The 22,049-nt window shown below is 30.8% G+C and overlaps 1 protein-coding gene across 1 annotated transcript in view; it reads right to left on the bottom strand.

Annotated features, from left to right (window-relative positions):
- Positions 1–22,049, bottom strand: part of SI (sucrase-isomaltase) — a 102,338-nt gene that overhangs the window by 62,749 nt on the left and 17,540 nt on the right. The window contains exons 10-20 of the mRNA XM_044255096.1: positions 20,812–20,937; positions 19,561–19,692; positions 19,353–19,472; positions 17,535–17,648; positions 12,164–12,248; positions 11,102–11,219; positions 9,555–9,726; positions 5,998–6,114; positions 3,903–4,057; positions 3,000–3,084; positions 2,167–2,223 (exon numbers count right to left, since the gene is read on the bottom strand). Of these exons, the coding sequence (XP_044111031.1) occupies positions 2,167–2,223; positions 3,000–3,084; positions 3,903–4,057; positions 5,998–6,114; positions 9,555–9,726; positions 11,102–11,219; positions 12,164–12,248; positions 17,535–17,648; positions 19,353–19,472; positions 19,561–19,692; positions 20,812–20,937 (1,281 nt within the window). The remainder of the gene's footprint in view (positions 1–2,166; positions 2,224–2,999; positions 3,085–3,902; positions 4,058–5,997; positions 6,115–9,554; positions 9,727–11,101; positions 11,220–12,163; positions 12,249–17,534; positions 17,649–19,352; positions 19,473–19,560; positions 19,693–20,811; positions 20,938–22,049) is intronic.

The raw sequence follows: 22,049 nt of genomic DNA on the forward strand, positions 1-22,049 counted from the left end.
ATTCCACCGGCATTCTTCAAAGAGCTGGAGCAAATAATCCTAAAATTTGTATGGAATCAGAAGAGACCCCGAATCGCTAAGGAAATGTTGAAAAACAAAAATAAAGCTGGCAGCATCACCTTACCTGATTTCAAGCTTTATTACAAAGCTGTGATCACCAAGACAGCATGGTACTGGCATAAAAACAGACACATAGACCAGTGGAACAGAGTAGAGAGCCCAGATATGGACCCTCAACTCTATGGTCAATTAATCTTCAACAAAACAGGAAAAAATATACAGTGGAAAAAAGACAGTCTCTTCAATAAATGGTGCTGGGAAAACTGGACAGCTATATGTAGAAGAATGAAATTCGACCATTCTCTTACACCGTACACAAAGATCAACTCAAAATGGATAAAAGACCTCAACGTGAGACAGGAATCCATCAGAATCTTAGAGGAGAACATAGGCAGTAATCTCTTTGATATCAGCCACAGCAACTTCTTTCAAGATACGTCTCCAAAGGCAAAGGAAACAAAAGCGAAAATAAACTTCTGGGACTTCATCAAAATCAAAAGCTTCTGCACAGCAAAGGAAACAGTCAAAAAAACAAAGAGGCAACCCACGGAATGGGAGAAGATATTTGCAAATGACAGTACAGACAAAAGGTTGATATCCAGGATCTATAATGAACTCCTCAAACTCAACCCACACGAAACAGACAAACACATCAAAAAATGGGCAGAAGATATGAACAGACACTTCTCCAATCAAGACATACAAATGGCTATCAGACACATGAAAAAATGCTCATCATCATTAGCCCTCAGGGAGATTCAAATTAAAACCACATTGAAATTTCACCTTACACCAGTTAGAATGGCCAAAATTAACAAAACAGGAAACAAGATGTGTTGGAGAGGATGTGGAGAAAGGGGAACCCTCTTACACTGTTGGTGGGAATGCAAGTTGGTGCAGCCTCTTTGGAGAACAGTGTGAAGATTCCTCAAGAAATTAAAAATAGAGCTTCCCTATGACCCTGCAATTGCACTCCTGGGTATTTACCCCAAAGACACAGATGTCATGAAAAGAAGGGCCATCTGTACCCCAGTGTTTATAGCAGCAATGGCCACAGTCGCCAAACTATGGAAAGAACCAAGATGCCCTTCAACGGATGAATGGATAAGGAAGATGTGGTCCATATACACTATGGAGTATTATGCCTCCATCAGAAAGGATGAATACCCAACTTTTGTAGCAACATGGATGGGACTGAAAGAGATTATGCTGAGTGAAATCAGTCAAGCAGAGAGAGTCAATTATCATATGGTTTCACTTATTTGTGGAGCATAACAAATAGCATGGAGGACAAGGGGCATTAGAGAAGAGTAGGGAATTTGGGTAAATTGGAAGGGGAGGTGAACCATGAGAGACTATGGACTCTGAAAAAAAGTCTGAGGGGTTTGAAGTGGTGGGGGGGTGGGAGGTAGGGATACCAGGTGGTGGGTATTATAGAGGGAACGGATTGCATGGAGCACTGGGTGTGGTGAAAAAATAATAAATAATGTTTTTCTGAAAATAAATAAATTGAAAAAAAAGTAAAATAAAATAAAATAAAAATCATTGTTTCTATAAAAATATAAGTGATATGCAAAATAATGCCTTTCAAAATAAATACTTCTCAAAGGTCTTAATCAATTAAAAAATGTGTTGCATATGAATATTACAATGTTGCCTTTTCAAGGTTGAAATGAAAATCTTTCCCAAACTTTTGAATGTGCCATATAAAAAAAAAAAAAAATTGGTTACCACTAGCTCAATACTCAATTCTTCTGCCAATAAGATAAATATATAAAGTAGGAAAAACATCAAAATAAGTCACCACTCCTTCCTAAAATCACTCGTGAGTCTTATTTCCACAATTTAAAAATGAATAATATAACTCTTCATACTAAAGAATGTAATTTTATATTAATCACATGCAACATATACTTGCTCATATGCAACAAAACATGTATACCTGCACAAATTTTGCATATTATTCAAATTGGAATTATTCTTTTTTTTATAATGATCACAAAAATGTTGAAAACAGATATGCTATGTGTTGGGAATTAAGTTTCCACATATAGATGTGTGACAGTATAATACTTGTCAGTCTATTACTATATTAAGGTTACTTACAGTTTCATAATCATACCAAGTAGCATTAGGGATATATGCACTCACTGTATCTGCTCCCTAAAATAAAGCAAGATAATTTATACACTTTTTATTTCTTTAATACTTATCAGAAAAGTCTCATATCAAATAGTAAGTTGGGTTTTAATAGTTAAGAAAAAAGCTTCCTTTGTACTCTTCCACTACAATATTTCCTATAAATAATAATCAGGCTATTTTACTAGTTTTATATAATAATATAAATCACATCAAAAGTGAAGTTGAAATTAATTTAAGTTGCAAATAAAAAAAAGCATTTGTATTGTTATAATCTACATGGTAATTGCAAATGTGTACACATTCATTTCTGTATATTTCCATGGGCTTTAGAGACTTCTAAATAATAGGTAAAACCCCAAAGTCTCACTCTACTATATTTTTAGTACTTAATATTTAATATTTTCATATGATCAGCTGGCTTTCCAGTTCCTCTTTATTTACAATTTAACAAAACTTCAATGTCTATTGACATATGTCTATGTCTAATAAAATGAGAATTCATTGTTATTACAAGATTGATTTTGGCTCCACAAATAAAGCTTTCTTTTTTAGAAGAATATTAATTTTACATACTTTTCTTCTCTGCAGTTACATATTATATATTTGAAAAACATATGTCTACTTAACATTTTTATAATTTTTCAGAATTTCTTCTACATTTTAGAATTCAACATTTATCAGTTTGAAACAGTCAGGTAGAGTAACATTTATTACTAAGTCTTTTTTATAATTTTGTGTGAATTTGGTTACAAGGTATCCTTTAAAAGCAATAGATTAATTAAAATTGTAAAACCTACCTCTTTCAAGATGGGAGTAATAAGTAATGCGGGGCCCCATAAGAACTGAGTGTCCTCACTCCAGGTATTCATATCCTCATAAAACCTAAAATGACAATTTGCTTTGTAATGACAATTTGCAATATAAAGATAAAAATAAGTTTATCCAAATTCTCTGTTTGGTTTATCATTTCAGTTTTTTCATGGGAATGATTATTAGCTTTAATTTTGCTTGTTTCACATCTCATTTTGAATCTATGGTTCTTATATCCTTATAGTTCATCTGACACTCAAGAAAGAAGAAAGGAAGGAAGGAAAAGAGAGAGAAAAAAGGAGGGAAAGGGGGAGGAAATTAGTTCAACTGGGCTCAAAAAAATTTATCAGGGATGATAAGGTTACTTATTATTCATAATAAATAAGTATTCTGTTTAATACAATTTCTCTCAGATAAATTTGTAAAGTACCAGAAATCTTTCATAGTCTACTTTCTTTCCTTTAAATTTTTCATTATAAATTCCTGTTTTAACCTGATTTGAAAGGGTCTTCAGTCATTTCTTGGGGAAAGGTCCTGCTTTGCTCAAGATATACAAAGACAGACATAATTAATTGCTCTGTAACAATACCATACTCTTGATCTACAGCTAGATGATTTGACAATACATACGTAACATGTCTTCAAAAACTGCGTGTTTAATCTTACTAATATAATTTCCCTAATACAGCCTATGTTCTATTCAATTCCCACATTTCTAGTTTAACCTTGTCTAATCATTAAATTAATTAGATTTATTTACTGCTATCATTCCATAGTTCACCAAATGCTTTATATAAATCATTTGACATCATAATTACTCTCCATTAATTTTTCTAAATATATATCTGAAAATAGTTTGAAAAATTAAAATTCTTGAGCATGGTACTCACTCATGTAGAACTGGCCTTGCTACAGTTTCTCCAAACATATGGGCTTTGTAAAACAGAGTATAGAGGAAAGGTAATAATGTATAGCGAATATTCAAATAATGCCTTGATGAATTAACCAAAAGAGAATTCTGCCCAAAAAATGCTGGATCCTGATGCTATGGAATAAAAAGAGACATTGAAACAAAAAAGCTAAAATAATGAATGAAAATTGAAGGAGATGCATTTTTTCTATTTGAAAAACAAATCACATATTTTAGCTTGTTTATAAAAATTTGAAATTGTTACACTTTCTTCACCAAAGTATATAAGTATTTTTATTTTTTATGTTTTCATTTAGATATATGTTTTAATTAAACTATTTTATACTAGACATTTTTCATTTACATTTTACATTTTTCATTTACATATAGTTACATATAGTTAGAGATGAAAATATATTTTAACAAAGAATTTTTTACCTATATTATTTGTGGTGGATTGAATTATTGCCTCCAATATTCATGTTCCCTTGTACACACAACCTTCACTATGTAATTCTGCAGTTGCTGCCACTAAAGGTGGAGTGTACTTCCCCACCTCTTAACTTTGTGCTCAACTGAGTGATAGACTCTGGGCAGGGGAATCTAAGTACATGTGACACATTCATGTAAAGGCTTAAAATATGATTGCCTGAGGACTTGCTGCCTTGTGCCCTGTTGTTGCCATTAGAAGAAAAAGCCCAGATACGTAGTCTACTGGCCCAGAGATACAGGGAACAGGCTGCCTGGCCAGCACGGGGGCTCGTAACTTGAGGGACAGCCTTCCTGCTGAGCCCAAGCTGGATCAGTGGATCTCCCTCAATGGGTAGCAAAATTAACTCAAGGTACTATCTACTGCCTCCCTGGATTCATCATCATTTTATCCTGAAGATATTTCCCTTTGGTTGCCCGTAGCTAATCAATGAGCATGGTGGGGGTACTATTCAGGCCCATTCCTGAAATATACAGGACGTTTCCAATGTTCAACTTTGCCTTGAGGACTCACCACTGCTGAGTGAAAACCCTTAGAATTGGGCTGCAGTATGTTACTCTCCCTAAAAACCCTCCTTCCTTGCCTTCATCTTCACCAGATTCAGATTATGATATGAAGGCTTTCTTCATTTTTTCCTGCTCCCTCCCCTTTATCCTTTCACAAGTATTTCACCAATAAATCTCTAACATATTTGTCTTGACATCTGCTTTTGGGAGACAGAAATGAACACACAGTGTAATGTAATTCATATCCGCTTCTTCCATGAGCACAAATTTCTTGAAAGCATCATTCAGGTGGATTAGGAAATGACTAATCCCCCATTTATACGTTTTACTACTGTTCTGTTATGCTTCCTTCCAGGCAGAGCTCTGCCCATTGTTTCATCAAAACTCTTCTCAAACAGAATTAATGACTCTATATGTAACCAGTGTGTGAACAGTGAATAATTTCTCAACCAACATGCACTTAATTGATTTAATGGTTTCACCTAATTTTCTCATTTCCTCTGAGAAATATGTCTCTGAGAGCCCAGAACATGCCGAATTCATAGGGGTATTAGAACAGCTCAGAATGTCCTTATACTTCTGCTCCCACTAGTTCAGAAACATGTTAGTTTAATTTTTCCCAACCTATCAGTTCAGTTTTATTTATTAGACAAAGATTCTCGACTCAAACTACTTTTTAAGTCTCTTGAATTTCTTGTGTCTCTTTAACAGAACAAAAGCTGGAAATCCTTAATATCACATTATATTTTTTATGAAAGTTACTTGGAACTACATTGTTAGAATCCAGACTCAAGAAGTTTTGGCTTAATTTTAATATTAAATTATTTTAAAGTGATATAACACACTTGTATATGCTTTAGGCTTAAATAAAATATTTATGGTGCGACCTCATTACCTTTCATGATTTCCTTATTTCACCATTTTTTAATACATAAAATATATGCCTTGAGAAGAGGACTTCTAACTCTTCTTTATGCTGCAAACTTTCAGACTATATCTTCTATGGATATAAATTTAAGTACATTGTTAAAACTAGAATTAGGTCTTATTTAAAAACATGGAGAACAAGAGGCATTTACCTCATATATATCACCATTATGGTTCCTGGAAAATGGATAAAATGCCCCCAGTTGCATCCACCTTCTGCAAAGCTCTTCTGTGGTATTAGCCACAAACCCACAGATGTCCGCTCCAACCTAAGTAACAAATATATCTATTATTCATAGTGTAAAGAGACTCAAATTTGCCCAGAGCATCACATTTTATACCTCAACAGATTAATTTACATTATTTAGCAATCTTTTTGTTTGACTATCTTCATGTATTCTTCCTTAACATAGTCTTATATTTTCCATTTTTGCTATGGAATTATTTTACACTTTTTTAATATTATATTACACTTTTTTCATTGCCTCTTTATACATTGTTAGTCTTATGTATTTACTTTCTTCCTTTGATCTAATCATTGTTAACTCAATATACAATGTGAAATTATATTATTAAAATGTGTTATTTCTTAATCGAAAACCCACCCCCATGATTTTATTTTTTCTTTTATAATATATTACTATAATAGTAAAAGAGTAAAAAATGTTGCCTAACATGTAGTCATATAAAATTTCATTCTTCTTCCTTCAGGAACCCTCCAAAAAAAACTATTTTTAATTTGGTATGTGTATATTCATTTAAATTTTTACAAACATTTCTTTTTTTTCTAAATAGTATATAAGTACCCGTAAACAATATATAGTATATTATATATTTATTAACTTTATGTAAATGGCAATTTGAATGACACAGCATTTCATTTTTTTCTCAAAACCTTATTTTTGTGAGATTCACTTGTGTTAAATGTAAACATTTAGTTCTAGTTCTCTATAATATAGGATCTCATAACTATGAAAAATGCTCCTGTTAAGTCTTATATATAGGTTTCTTTATGAATATTAAAAAAAACTTAACTATTCTTCTATGGTATTATATATATAAATATTTGCAAGATTATTTTCTTGGCTTATTGGAAATACACATTGTTTAATCAAAACTGGTTGTAACCATTTGTAAACACAATGAAAATTTCCATTATTCCGTTTCTTCCCAATTACTGTTGTTTTCAGACTTTAAAAAATATATATTTTTTCACCAAATTTTTACTTGCTTTTCTCTGATTACTATGGAAGTTGAGAACTTTTTCACATTTTTACTGAGTCCATATGGGTTTCTCTTCCTACGGAATTACCTATTTATATCCTTTCCTAATTTTCTATTGTTTTTACCTTCTACAGATTTCTAGTAGGTATTTTAAATTGAGTATTATTTATTTACTGTCTATTTAAAATAACTTTATAAAAGATTTTATTTATTTATTTGACAGACAGAGATTATAAGTAGGCAGAGAGCCGGGCTGCGGGGAGACAGGCTCCCTGCTGAGCAAAGAGCCTGATGCCTGATGCGTGGCTCTATCCCAGGACCCTGGGATCATGACCTGAGCTGAAGGCAGAAGCTCTAAACCACTCAGCCACCCAGGTACCCCTAAAATAGTCTTTTAACGAACAATTTTTTTTCACTTTGTTGTAGTCAAATTTATGATTCTTTATTATTTGTGCCTTCTGTGATCTGTTTAAGAAATTATTCCCCTAACCTAACATCACAGAATTATTCATATTTTCTTCTAATATATCTAAGGTTCACTTTCCACACATAAGTCTTTAATCCATCTGAGACTGATTTTAGTGTAAGGCATGAGGCATGGACTCATTTCTTTTTAAATGGATAATCAATTTTTCATATGAATATTTGATACTTCCTCAATAATCTATAGTGATAGTGCTATCAGTAATTGTATTTCATTAATGAATGGGCCTGTATCTTATTTTGTCATATTATTCTATTTGAATATACAGAGACAAATATCATTGTGTTTGTTACTACTTAATCGGACAAGGTAAATCCTTATGCTCTTTTCTACTTGCATTGTCTTCCAAATGAAGTTTAAGTAATCTTTGATGCTCCCCAAATTCACTTTATAGTTTAAACTGGAATATCACTGAACCTGGATATAGTTTGGGGAGAATGTGTATTTATAATATGCTAAGTCTTATTATCTATGAACATGACATATATTTGTTTAGTTATTTAAAATTTCTTTAAAAAATCTTACATTTAGTTTTAATATTTACTCCTGGATATTTTAGATTAATTACTTGCTATAATAAATAACACCTTATCTTAAAATACATTATAAGATTGCTTATGATTTTCTTCTTTTTCAGACAAAACTACTGAAAATGCTTTATTTTATTCAAATTTTCAAAATCGCCTTTGTAATTTCATTTTGTTAATTTTTCTCTAGAAACTTTGTTTTCATTGCTTTAATCTCTTCTCTTATTTTAATTGCCTATTTCTTTCTTTAGGTTTATTCTGTTTTTCTTTTTTCCATTTTCTTAATTGATTCACTTTACTCATTAATATTCAGCATATCTTTGTTTTTAATCTAAGCAGATATCCCACATTTTTGATATGAAGCATAATTGTGAGCATTCAGTTCCAAGGATTTTCCCCCTCCATTTCCATTCAGTTTATTTTTTGACTCACATATCATTTGATAATGTGTTTTTTAATTTCCAAAGTCAAGAGGCTGTGTGGGTGTGTGAAGTTTTGTTGTGGTTTTTGTTTGGTTGGTTTTTGGTTTTCCTTTTGTTTTGTGTATATGAAAGAAAGAATAAGTGGTCACTGTAATTTCCTGACACATTTTACATTATTTCTTTTTATGTAGTGGCCTTCTTTGGTGTTGAATATCAACATAGCATACTTTTTTTGCTTGATTTAGAAATATCAGATTTTTTATATTTAGAGTTGCCTAGTATACATTTTTTCTGTTCTTAAAATCTTGAGACTTCCTCTTTATTTTTTATCTTTTATTTTATTTTACTATATTTTAAATAGAGGAAATAGCTTTATTGGTTTTTTTTTTCCAATTTATTTATTCTCAGAAAAACAGTATTCATTATTTCTCACCACACCCAGGGCTCCATGCAAGCCGTGCCCTCTATAATACCCACCACCTGGTACCCCAACCTCCCACTCCCCCGCCACTTCAAACCCGTCAGATTGTTTTTCAGAGTCCATAGTCTCCCATGGTTCACCTCCCCCTCCAATCTACCCAAAAGCACACACGCAGGGTGTGTGCTTTATTGTTTTTTAATGTAAACTGACAATCTGGTATTTTAAATATATTTAGACATTTGACATTTACTTTTTTTACTAATGTATCTGGATTTTTCCTTACCATCTTATCTGGTACATTATATATATTTGTAAGCTTTTTCTATGCTCTGTTTATATTGATATTTCTTATATGTATTTTTTTGATTTACTTGAAATTTATTTATTCTGTTTTCTCATTTTAATGGCTTGAATATTATAGACATTTTCTTATAACTCTAATTTTTTCTTATAACTTCTAATTTTTTTTAATTTCTAATTCTAATTTTTCTTATAAATTCCCTAAGAATAAGGATTGAACTTTTCCTGCAATATACCTTAGTCATTATATTGAAAATCATTAAGATGATAATATTACAAAAGTAAGAGTAATTCACATATTTTATAAATAACACTGTATGAAATTCCTTACCAATGGTATTCCAAACAAGCTGAACTCCAGCATTCCTGCAATAGACCATTTCATTTGTTCCCATGAAGCAGTATTATCTCCTAACCAATGTGCAGCATAACGTCCAGATCCAGCAAAAGTTGACCGGGTGAGAATAAAGCTTCTCTTATTGGGAAAAACTTTTTCTATGGCTCTAAAAATAAAAGTAAATTAGTAAGATTTATTTTTATATAAATATAAATATTTTATCAATCTTTCGTACCAATTTTTATTTATCTGTCAATATTTATTTATGTAAATATTGCAATCAAACAGAGAAAGGAAATCTATTAGAAGTGGTTCAGATTTTGGTTTTCTTTATCAAATTAAATGGTCATGTTTTTTGTATCCATTCAACATTTGTTTTTAACATATATGGTCTATACTCATTGAAATCCCTCTATATCATCAGATTTCATAAACTGAATTTGAACTCTGTATGACTTTTCGTGGCACAGTAATGTTGATGATATATTAATATCTGTATTTTCAAATAATAGCATGTGATGTTGGGATAACAGTTACATATTTGAGAGGCATTTTAGTTTGTTTCCTGAAGTTTACCATCCACAACCACTAGTATTATTCATCTCACCCCTACTGATATTGGAGTATTAATGATAATTTTTCCATTAATGGGAAATATTCAAGAAAAGATACAAGTGTTTGATTTAGTAGATAAGATTATCCAGACTACCTTAGTAAAAATATAATGTTATTTTAAAGTGGCTATTCTTTATTAATATCTTTACAATATTGAACTATAATATTGCTTTTTGTTTCTAGAATTTATATATTTATACACTTCAATATGTAATGATCTACTGAGTTTAAAAGTAAAGTAAACACTATGAAGACAGTGTATAAAAGTGTATAATATCATGGCATGTTTTGGATTAGACAAATGTAGGTTTGAATTAAACTTGATCATGTTTACTTAATTATGAGAAAATTTAAAATGTATTGAGACCAGGATCTGGGTTTTATTGGAAATTGCATTACAGGTCTTTATATAATGCTTGGAAAATCATAGGCAATCAAGTTATGATTGTCCCCTTTCTTTTTTTTTTAAACTTGTTTCTTTTTTATATATAAGTGACACACTGCCTTAGAAAAATTACTTTGGGAGATACTACATAGAAAACTATATTTTAATTGAAACCTTTGATTTTGAAAAATAAAGACTTGTTTAGAAACACCTCTCTCCTATGCCAATGGTGAAGTTCATGCTTAGAACACCATTATATTCAGAGATAATGAACTGAGTCAAAACTTTGAAGCATAATTTAAATCTATGAATTAAAAAAGAATCACAGTTAAACACATACATCACGTAGTTCTTGATTAACTAAGATCCACATTCATGAAGATTAGTAAGAGTACTGGTGGTTTTAATGCCCTATTTTTTTTATCATGAAAATACTATCCTTCTTTGTTTTCTTATTCTCATTATTTTCCAACTATATTAGGAAATTATATATTTCTACACATTAAATAGGAAAGAGGTTACTGAATGAAATTGCACCTACTTCTCTGTGGCGATAGCCATGCTGTACCCATAGAGGCTGTGAACATCATAATGCTTCCCCCAGTATTGCACAGTGTCCATGCAAATTGTTTTGGAATACAGGACTTTGTCAAGAATATCTTGGAAAAAATATATAAGAAATTATTTTAAGACACATTTTGCCATTGTGAACTTCATAATCCTTAAATTATGTGCTATGTAAGATGAAATTTGTTTGAAAAAAAATGAAAGACAATTGAAGATAAGTTCTAATTAGGTCTCCACCCTTTATTCCTGTTGATTAACTGTAAGGTTTGCACTTACATTAACAAATATTCAGCTGCCAAATTATAGTACTAAATAAACGCATAAAAAATACATTTAAATATATAGATATATGCATACCCATTTGTATTATACATTATATAAATATACACACTTTAAAGCTTTATAGCTTAGTTCATTTAAATAAAATTTAACTTATACACATAAATATCTTTCACAACTACAAACCATGTAAATCTCTACTTTTCAGAAAAGTTTTTATTGTGCTTTCATTTGCAAACATATGTGATACTTCCATAATTATTGTCATCTTTCTTCCGATGTACTTACTGCTATTTGCTAAGAGCAAATCCCTTCCTTTGGTTAAATATTTTTAACTTATTTTTAATGGTGAAAAACCCATTTTTTAGAATATGTGAGATGTAACTATTCACATTAGGTTCTTTCTAAAAACTGCATAGACTTACAGCATAGCGCCCACAGAAAGAATCTGATCACTTATATTGTAATTTCAAACAAATTTCATTTCCTTTCATAAATTATTTAATCATGGGCAGTTTATCAGTGATAAACAAAGTCAATATGCTATACCAAAATTTAAAATCATACTCCTTTTCTTAAGTATAAAAATTCAGGTCCAAAAGTAAAACAAAAACAAACAAACCAACAAAAAGATATTGATTTCAGGGTCTCAAGATTGTATCAAAATTTGTGATTTAGAAATATATGCTAAGATTTACCAATCAACAAGGAAAATTATTCTCAGCTAATAGTAAATAAATAACTAAATAAAATTTACCGGGAGTAAAAGGTGGATAATTTAGTTTGTTGCTTTCACATCCATTCTTTGAACCTTGAATAAAGCTGGAAACTTCATTCATGTCCTGAATGGATATAATATGAACAGCAGACTTTAAGTAATGACAGAAGTATCTTAGATGGGATTCAGGGGTTGTATACAACCAAAATGTTTTTCATTTACCTAGATTAATTTTACATATAAAACAATAATTGGGGCGCCTGGGTGGTTCAGTGGGTTAAGCCGCTGCCTTCGGCTCAGGTCATGATCTCAGAGTCCTGGGAACCAGTCCTGCGTCGGGCTCTCTGCTCAGCAGGGAGCCTGCTTCCCTCTCTCTCTCCCTCTCTGCCTGCCTCTCTGTCTACTTGTGATTTCTCTCTGTCAAATAAATAAATAAAATCTTAAAAAAAAAACAATAATTGTAAGTATTAAGCAACTGTCTTCTCTAAATAGTTATATCAGTCTTCTCACTGACTCCACCATTGTCCATATTTCTAGCACATTCATTTATTCAACATGGTTTTCTCACCTCAGTGGACATTTATCTAATTTCTATGATGTGCTTTGCTGACTACTACTCACAGCACATTTTGCATATTCCTCAATTCCTACACTCTCAGAAGAGAATGAAAGTAAAACAAGATAAATAGCATTTTAGTATTCTAATGAAAATAGTTACAACCTTAATGAATCTCAATGAACCCTAAGGCAGCTGGACCACATTATAAGAACCAGTAACCTAAACATCTCTTGGAGGCCAAGTGTGTTCAGAGATTTTTTTTCTTTTGCTATGCAAACTGAGGCTCCAATATTGTCCTGTCACATACTAGTTCTCTGTTTATAGCTTTAAGTAAAGCTATAAAATAAAGCTATTTAAAATAACTTTAAATAAAGCCTTTGAATGAAACAGATAATGTATATAAAATCATATATCACACTACACAGTCTCAAGAAATTATGAATTTCTTCTCCTCTGTTACTTGCATTGAAGGACTTCTACACATTTTTTTTAAGATTTTATTTATTTACTTGACAGAGATCACAAGTAGGCAGAGAGGCAGGCAGAGAAAGGCGGTGGAGCAGACTCCCCACTGAGCAGAGAGCCAGATGCCAGGCTCAGTCCCAGGTCCCTGAAATCTTGACCTGAGCTGAAGGCAGAGGCTTAACCCACTGAGTCACCCAGACGCCCCTACACATCTTTGAAGTGCATTTTCCACATCTGTGTGATATGCAGTCTGCTCTCACACAGCTTCACACTCAGTCAAGACTCTTGTTAATTTTATTTTCCTCAGAAGAAATATATTTTTTTATTACTCTTCCCTTCTGCCATTCACATCATGCTCACATAGAATTAATATGAAAAATTAAGGTTGTTCAAAGGAGGAACAAAATAAATTTCTCATTGTGGTAACAGATATTAAAAGGTAAATGTTTCCATTCCCCAAATATTTTCCTAATAATAATAAAGAAGAGGGTGCCTGGGTGGCTCAGTGGGTTAAGCCGCTGCCGTCGGCTCAGGTCATGATCTCGGGGTCCCCGGATCGAATCCCGCATTGGGCTCTCTGCTCAGCAGGGAGCCTGCTTCCTCCTCTCTCTGCCTCTCTGCCTACTTGTGATCTCTGTCTGTCAAATAAATAAATAAAATCTTTAAAAATAATAATAATAATGAAGAAAAATTATGTAGTTATTCTAAAGTTATTTTATTGAAACTATCAAGGATATAATATTCAATTTTGTTTTCCTATGTCCAGTAAAACTAATACAAAGAGAAATTATGCTTACATAGTCAATAATTTTAGGTGAACTTAAGTGTATTTTCTTCACAAATCCACGAATTACATTAAATTTAAAAATAACTTCAACTGCTAAAATTCATAATTGGGAACTAAGTTGCATTATTTTAAACTTTAAGACTCTTTCTAAACTGTTCAACTCCTTTTGTATATAATTATTCTTGAGAAAATAAGAGGCAAAATGTTTACTATGAAATTTATGTTACTCTATTTGAATTATGTATTTGCAAATTTGTAATAAAATTCACAAGATCTTCCAGCATTCACTCCAAATAGACAATATTTACAAAATTTAGTAAATAATTTTTAAAGAAAAATTAATTTATTTCAAATGAAAATTGATCAAAAATTTTTGTTTAATCATCAATATTACACTGTATGTTCACTAAGTAGAATTTAAATAAAAACTTTAAAAAATAAAAAAAATATTTGTTTTAACATACATCCATGTAAACAAGATTAAATAAAATATATTATTTCACCAGTTCACAATATAAAGGGAAAGAGTCTTGTCCAAAAACCAAATATATTAACCTACTAAAGACAAAAAATAAAAACTTTTATGATTTTAACAACAAATACAATATTTGCCATTTGATTATTTATTTTTAAATTATCCTGTCAACTTGGCAAGATTGTATTATGAATATATTAAACATACTACACATAATGTAATAAAATTTATTTGTATCTCTTTAATGTATTTTGTATATATGTACTTTTGAAAATTCTGGAAACATTTTCCTCTAATTTATGCACATTATATGAGTGATGCTACATGTATTCAATATCATGTAAAAATAAACTCAATTAGTATTTTTAACATTACAACCTGCACATTCAAAGCAGTGGAAGGTATGAAGAAAAGGCCTCAATGAATTGGCAGTAAAAAGTACACCTACAGATATTCAAGTGTCATTCAAATTATCCCAGATCAAGCAATGACCATTCCTAGGAATTGTCAACAGCATTTTTAGGGATATTTATGAAGGTTTTCTTCAAAGTCAATTGAAAATGGCATATAAATGTTTGGTGGCTAATAAAAACTTTTTAAAAATCTTGGGGCACCTGGGTGGCTCAGTGGATTAAAGCCTCTGCTTCGGCGTAGGTCATGATCCCAGCATCCTGGGATCGAGCCCCACATTGGACTCTCTGCTTAGCAGGGAGCCTGCTTCCCCATCTCTCTCTGCCTGCCTCTCTGCTTACTTGTGATCTCTCTCAAATAAATAAATAAAATATTTTTTAAAAATCTCTTGGCATTTTGTAGCTCCACATGTGAACTCAATCTAAATAAAAATAGCCATATTTTCCAAATAATTTTTAAAATAACTCAATTGTTATAATATTCCTATAAAATGTAGAGACAATATAATCAAATAAGCCCCAGTTATTTGGATATATGAATTGTTGGAATACATCTTCTTACCGAATTTAAGTTTCCTAGTACTATATATAAAATTACTGAGTTTATTTATGGAAGAATTCCATTTATTAGATTTTTAAGAATGAAATCATAACATGACCACTACAATGTGTATATTTATTCAGAAAAAAAATCTTTGAATTTTAAAAATATTGATTAATGCTTTTATTTTGAAATCACAGCTTCAGTCTTAATTATAACAAATGCATTAGGCTCTTATTTCTCAAGTATTAGAAGATTTTCTCAAGAATGATGCAAAAAAAGATAATTCAAGTATATGTTTGTATGCAAAAAGATAATTCAAGTATACACTTATATGCAAAAAGCTGTTTTTCAATGACTGTTGAGCTCATACCATTTTCTGAAGTGATTTTAATATTTAAACTTTAAATTCAAAATGTTAGCTTGGAGTTTAAATTAGAAATCAAGAAAACTTTAACACTATTTTAAAATTTGACCTAAAAATAAAAATTCAGCAGTTAAATAATAATTCTTTTTTACTGTATGTTCATTCTATCAGAACAAATAATCTGAAGAAAGTGAAAGAATTAAGGACACAATGTAGAATTTGTCAGTTATTCAAGTAAGAGCTGGAAGTGGTATAACCACTGCTTATACATCATATAAATTAATTCAGTGATTAGTGAGCTTTGAAATCATACTGGTTACCATGTGTTTTGTTTTTTAAGCTTAGTCAAATGTTTATGTATTAGTATGAGAACAATTCTGCCATTCTCAGATGCTCTTCCTCGTCCCATCCCCTCCCTCTCTTTGATGATGAATCGAGTGTGTGTCTTCAGTGGATATAGGAAATGAAGTGTTCTCTATGTACAGCACAGTCAGATTCTCTTTTACTATTCCTAAAGTGTTATTTGTGCTGTAGCTCTTCTCTAATGGACTCAAACTGTTTCCTAAGCAAAAACAAAAACAATAACAAAATGAAACAAACAAATAAAAAAAAAACCCCAGAAACTTAATTTATACAATACTTTGAAATTAGGACTGGAATTAAAAATAAAACTAAAAAAAGAAAAAAACCCTCAGGAATGGAATGCACAGTTTTGTTTTTCTATCAGCAGTTAGGTATTACTGTGATCTCACTAATTTTGTGTCAAATAGCTAAAGCCTCTCCATTTTCATTCTATTCATCATAAATAATTCTGAGGATTATGCTAACCTCTAACTCAGTTCCCTGTTGTTAGCTGAAAACATCATTTTCCTCTTTGTATGCTCCACAATTTACCTGATGTATTGATGGTGCAAAGTAACCACTTGTAAACTAAGTAACTGATTTAAAAAATAATCATTGAATAAAAATGAGCTATTCATGAAAGTAGAGATATTGTGTAACCAAATAACCAAAGAAAAGTATAGCTATCCCTAGGACATCCATTACCTCCTTCCAAAATTCTGTGCAGTTATAATACCTTTGAACAAAAACCCTGATGATATCTGGGTTTAGGTTTATTAGACTTCTTTTTTTTTTTTTCTGAAACACAGAATCCTGGGATCATGCCACTAAATCATTGACTATCATTCAGTATAATTATATAAAATAAACCCAGAAGCAATCAATAGTTATAGAGATAAAACTTCATTCAAAGAAACTTTTAAACATTAGCATTTTCCTTTAATAACTTTACCAGAAACCTAGGATTTTGGTTGTTGCTGTTGTTGTTTATCTTGTGATAATACACTTAGCCTATTACAATTTTGCTTCATTCTATCCCATGAATTCAAAAAAAAAAAGAAATGTCTAAAGGCTGAGTGCTTACTTATTTTTATAGTACATATTGCTGTAATCGTTTGAATACTGTAGACCAAAATAAATATTTTTAGAATTACACTACTTATCTCCAAATCTTAATTGTTTCAAACATAAATTATGAGTCATAAAAATATAGCACCTTAGTGACAAAAATGAAATTGATTCTTCAGTGTGGTACTGAAGAACAAAACTCTCAATTTACAGTTTTTAGTTTTAATTCTTTTCTAACTCAGAAACATAACAGATATGAATTTATACATTCTAGAAAAATATTTTGTTTTTATTTCATGTTCAATACATAACAAACTATACCCTGTCAAATTAACAAATATTTTATAGAAAAATATTTCTGTTAATTTTCCAAAATTTCTTAAAATAGCTACTTACAATCCAAAGTCCATCATATTTCACTTCTTGATAGAAAATGTTGCACTCATCTGCCCACCAATCTATGCAGTTCGGATTAGTAAAATCAGGGAATACTGTTAATCCTGGCCATACCTAAAAGAATAGATCATTCACATATACACATATAAAAAAGGAAAAATAAGTAAGTAATAATACAAAGTTAATGAGTGCAAAATAGTAAAAAATATTAAAGTTACAATACTGAATTTCTTTAGGTACCTGTGATCCATGTACCATTTATATTTATGATAATCTTAGGCCTACTTTAAAATGCATTTAAGTGACATTAAAGTAGAGAGAGACCATAAAGCATTTAAAAAGCCAAAAATACAACAGCATGGAAAGAGGCTGCTCTTTTGACTGCAACTAAGTTTTTTTCTCAGCATCCTAATAGTTAGGTTAAAAACAATAACAATTATGTAATATATTAATTGTTTGATAAAAGAAAGCATACTATTTAATTTCCAAAGACATTTGCTTCCAAGAAATTCAAGTAAAAAAGTCTTTGTATATTTTTTTTAATAAATGAGAATATGGCATTTGTTCCAAGCATTTTTATGATTATTAGCTCATTTAATCTTTACTAAAACTGTAGGAGAGAGGCATTATGTTTTAATCACCACTTTACAGATGAGTTATTTACTATAATTAAACCCACCGTACAGATGAAAGGAGTAATAAACAGAGAAATTAAATACATTTAGGATCACACCACTAATATATGACACAGAACGAATTCAAACATAACAATAACATATCTGAGTCCGTGCTATTAAACACTATACATACTATGTTGTCTCTTTATGATTTGTGCTTCTTCAAATTATCTACTTATTACTTAAAATAATGATAGGCAAGAGAAATTCAATTTCAGATGAACTGAAATAAATCAAACTGTTTTATACACAAATTATGCATATTGACTAACTGATCACCCATATCAAATGGAGCAGGTCTTAATAAAGTATATTCTGTGAGATATTAGTAGGCATTATGAGGAACAAATTCAGCTTTTATCTCCTGATGGAGCTCATAATTATTTGAATAAGACTTTCATCAGAAATTTTTACTTTAATGAATGTAATAGAATGTGATTAAGATATTCTTCATTATTGTTAATAATGCTATAATAAACATGTTTTTTTATAAATTGACATCATCTCTTATTTTATTTCCTTTGATTAAATTACATAACTGGAATTACCAAGTCAATATATCTAGACCTTACAGTTTTTTATATATTTTATAAGACAAACAAAAGAATATATATATAAACAAAAGAATGTTTATTCTGGTTAAAATTATGCATTTGAGATATAATCTGTTTCCTAATTCTGTTTTTATTAGCTTCATGACATCAGGAAAGTTACTAGGCCTTTTTCAAATTCACTTTTTTCACCTATAAAGTAATAATTCTAATCATAGCTACCTAATTATTTTATTGTGAGGATTAAATATAAATCATAAACTTTAATACCCAACCTAAAAGTACTCAATTTATATAAGCAACTAATTTACCTCAAATTATTAGAATTTTTGTAATCTAAATTATATTTTGTTAGTTTTGTTTTAATTATATATAGCACAGAAAATACCTGCCTTCTTACAAGAACTGTTTTAGAGATCATTGAAATATTTCCTCTGTCTAAAATTTCTTTGCACGATTAAAATACCAAGTCCAGATTTGAAACCAACTACGCACGCACACACACACACACACACACACACTCTCTCTTATAAAAACTTTGCACAACAGAAAATCTTAACAATAAAACTTTAATGAATATCATAATTTACCTCTCCAATAACTGCTGTAGTCCCATCTGATTCATTTACCCACACATTTTTTGCATTTCCCCTATCATAGGTCTCATATGCTGCTCCATTTGTAAGCTTATCTATTGAAATTGCAGGGTCCTAATAATAGAAAGAAGAAACTATAGAAAATCTATTAAGTTACAGAAGTGTGAATACTAAAAACATATTAAATATATAATGTTATTACCAAGATGATGACATATTTCTGTCCATTGTCATGTAAATCTTGAACAAATTCAGGGAGCCCCTGAAATGCAACTTTATCATAAGTAAAGTCTTTCTTGGCTTCCATATAGTCAATATCAGTGACCTGTGTATCCTGAAATTAAGTAGAGTATATTTTAATAAGTAATATTAAAGAACTCTAATAACTTCAACCTTTAAGTCCAATGAACTTGTTTTATAAATTTATTGATTAAAAAGTAAATTTACTTAGATCTCCTCTATTTCATTAAAAATGCTGTTGTAATTATTTATAAAAGTAATTTTTCTTAGGGGCGCCTGGGTGGCTCAGCGGATTAAAGCCTCTGCCTTCGGCTCAGGTCATGATCTCAGGGTCCTGGGATCAAGCCCCACATCGGGCCCATCGGGCCCATCGGGCCCTCCGCTCAGCAGGGAGCCTGCTTCCTCCTCTCTCTCTGACTACTTGTAATCTCTATTAAATAAAATATTTTTTTAAAAAAGTAATTTTTCTAGTTCTAAAGAACAAAAGCATAAATAATTATTCACACTTGTTTCATATGTTTTACATATGGGAATCATTGTATAGAAAAAAAACAAAGGGACACCTAGGTGGCTCACTCAATTAAGCATTCTGCCTTCTACTCAGGTCATGGTCCTGGAGTCTCAGGATGGAGCCCCAAGTTGTCAGACTCCCTCCCTACTAAGCAGAGAGTCTGCCTCTCCCTCTGACCCTCCTCCCTCTCATTCTCTCTCTCTCACTCTCTCTCAAATAAATAAAATCTTTAAAAAAAAAAGAAAATACACATATTACGTAAAATACTTTACATTTTTTAAAAGATTTTTGTTTGTTTATTTGAGGAAGAGAGAGACTCTGAAGCCGACCCTGTACTGAGCACAGAGGCTGACATGGGGCTCAATCCCACAGCTGTGAGATCAGGACCTGATCTGAAAACAAGAGTCTGACACTTAACCAACTGAGCCACCAAGATGCCCCTAAATATTTTTTTACCTTTAAAAGTATATCATCTGTAAAAAACAGTCTACATTAAAAAACTGAATGTGATGTTCAGTTAACTATGTATTCTGTTCTAGTATAACTCATAATCAGTTCTTAGAATTTCAGTAAGACCTGGTCTTAGGTATGGATTTGAAAAATGCTTTATCATTAAAATGCAGTTTAATAATCCATACATTTATTGTTGTGTGATAATATTTAACTTGGTGTATATTCCCACAAATTCTTCATCCCACTTACAAATGGTATGCCAGCATCCCGGTTTCTTTTTACCACTTCCTTCACTACATCAAGTGACTTATAATTCCAGCGACTCAGTTGGAATCCAAGACTCCAATATGCTGGCATTGCTGGTCGTCCAATGAGCTTGAAGTAAATGGATATTTGATTAATTTTAATAAAGAACATTAAAATTATTATTAATATGCTTTGTTTCTTACTCTGTTATTGGTAGTATTTACTTAAGTTAAATTACATATTTTGAACAAAGATTTAGTGTTACCTGAATTCTGTGTCCTGCATATTCTGTTAGAACTTTATGTTTTGTCACTCACCTTTGTTTATTTTGTTTTAGAAAGTTAGCTCTTAAGAAAGGAGCATTTGCAAAGGTATATTTTTCCCAGCGTGGAAAGTTAAAAAAGAGAATATAAAAATAGCATCAAAGAGAAAAAAATATTGTCCCAGCTCACTCTCACTTCCTGTAGCAACAGAATGAATGAATGAGTGAATGAATGGTCCTCATTTAAGAAAAAAATGTTTAAAACTAGATAATTTCTATCCCCTTATATTTTCGTGCTTATTTTTCTCCTTTTCAAAATATTAACATTTTTAAATATTAATAAAATATGTTGCATAAGTCTCCAAGCCACTTATTTTATCAAGTATACTTATGTCATTCATATGCAGGGCTTTTCCCCCTTGGGCCAAAGAGAGTCTCTTCTCTCACTTTCTGTGACCCAAAGAATCTGGTGTTCAGTGCACACCAGCAACAGCATACCAGTGTGTCATCCTAACAAAGGATACTATTTTGCATATGGAAATATGGGTGTAACTAATAGTAATTATTTTCACTGAGTATTAGGTTATATAAAGCTTGTAATATAAGCTTTATTGGCATGATTTTTTAATTAGGTGCATATATGCATATTTCATGATTTCTCTATCACATATGTTTAAAAAACCACAATGTAACATTTTTTAAAAATTACTTATATTGGGTTATAATCGACTCATTAAACATTAAATTTATTTTAAAATTAAATTAGTATCAAAACTAAAAAAATTAGCATTTTTAAACTCATTTAATAAACACTTTATGTTTCACGAAATTTCACTAAAGATTTGGACATGTAATTAAAATGTCTTTGTGTATTGTACATGTATATGACATAATTTGTTTTTAATAAAAGTATACAAAATATTATTACATATATTAATTCATATATTATTTATCTTACACTTTATATATAAGCATTGTT

Source organism: Neovison vison, chromosome 6 (assembly GCF_020171115.1).
Source record: "Neovison vison isolate M4711 chromosome 6, ASM_NN_V1, whole genome shotgun sequence".
Lineage (NCBI taxonomy): Eukaryota > Metazoa > Chordata > Mammalia > Carnivora > Mustelidae > Neogale > Neogale vison.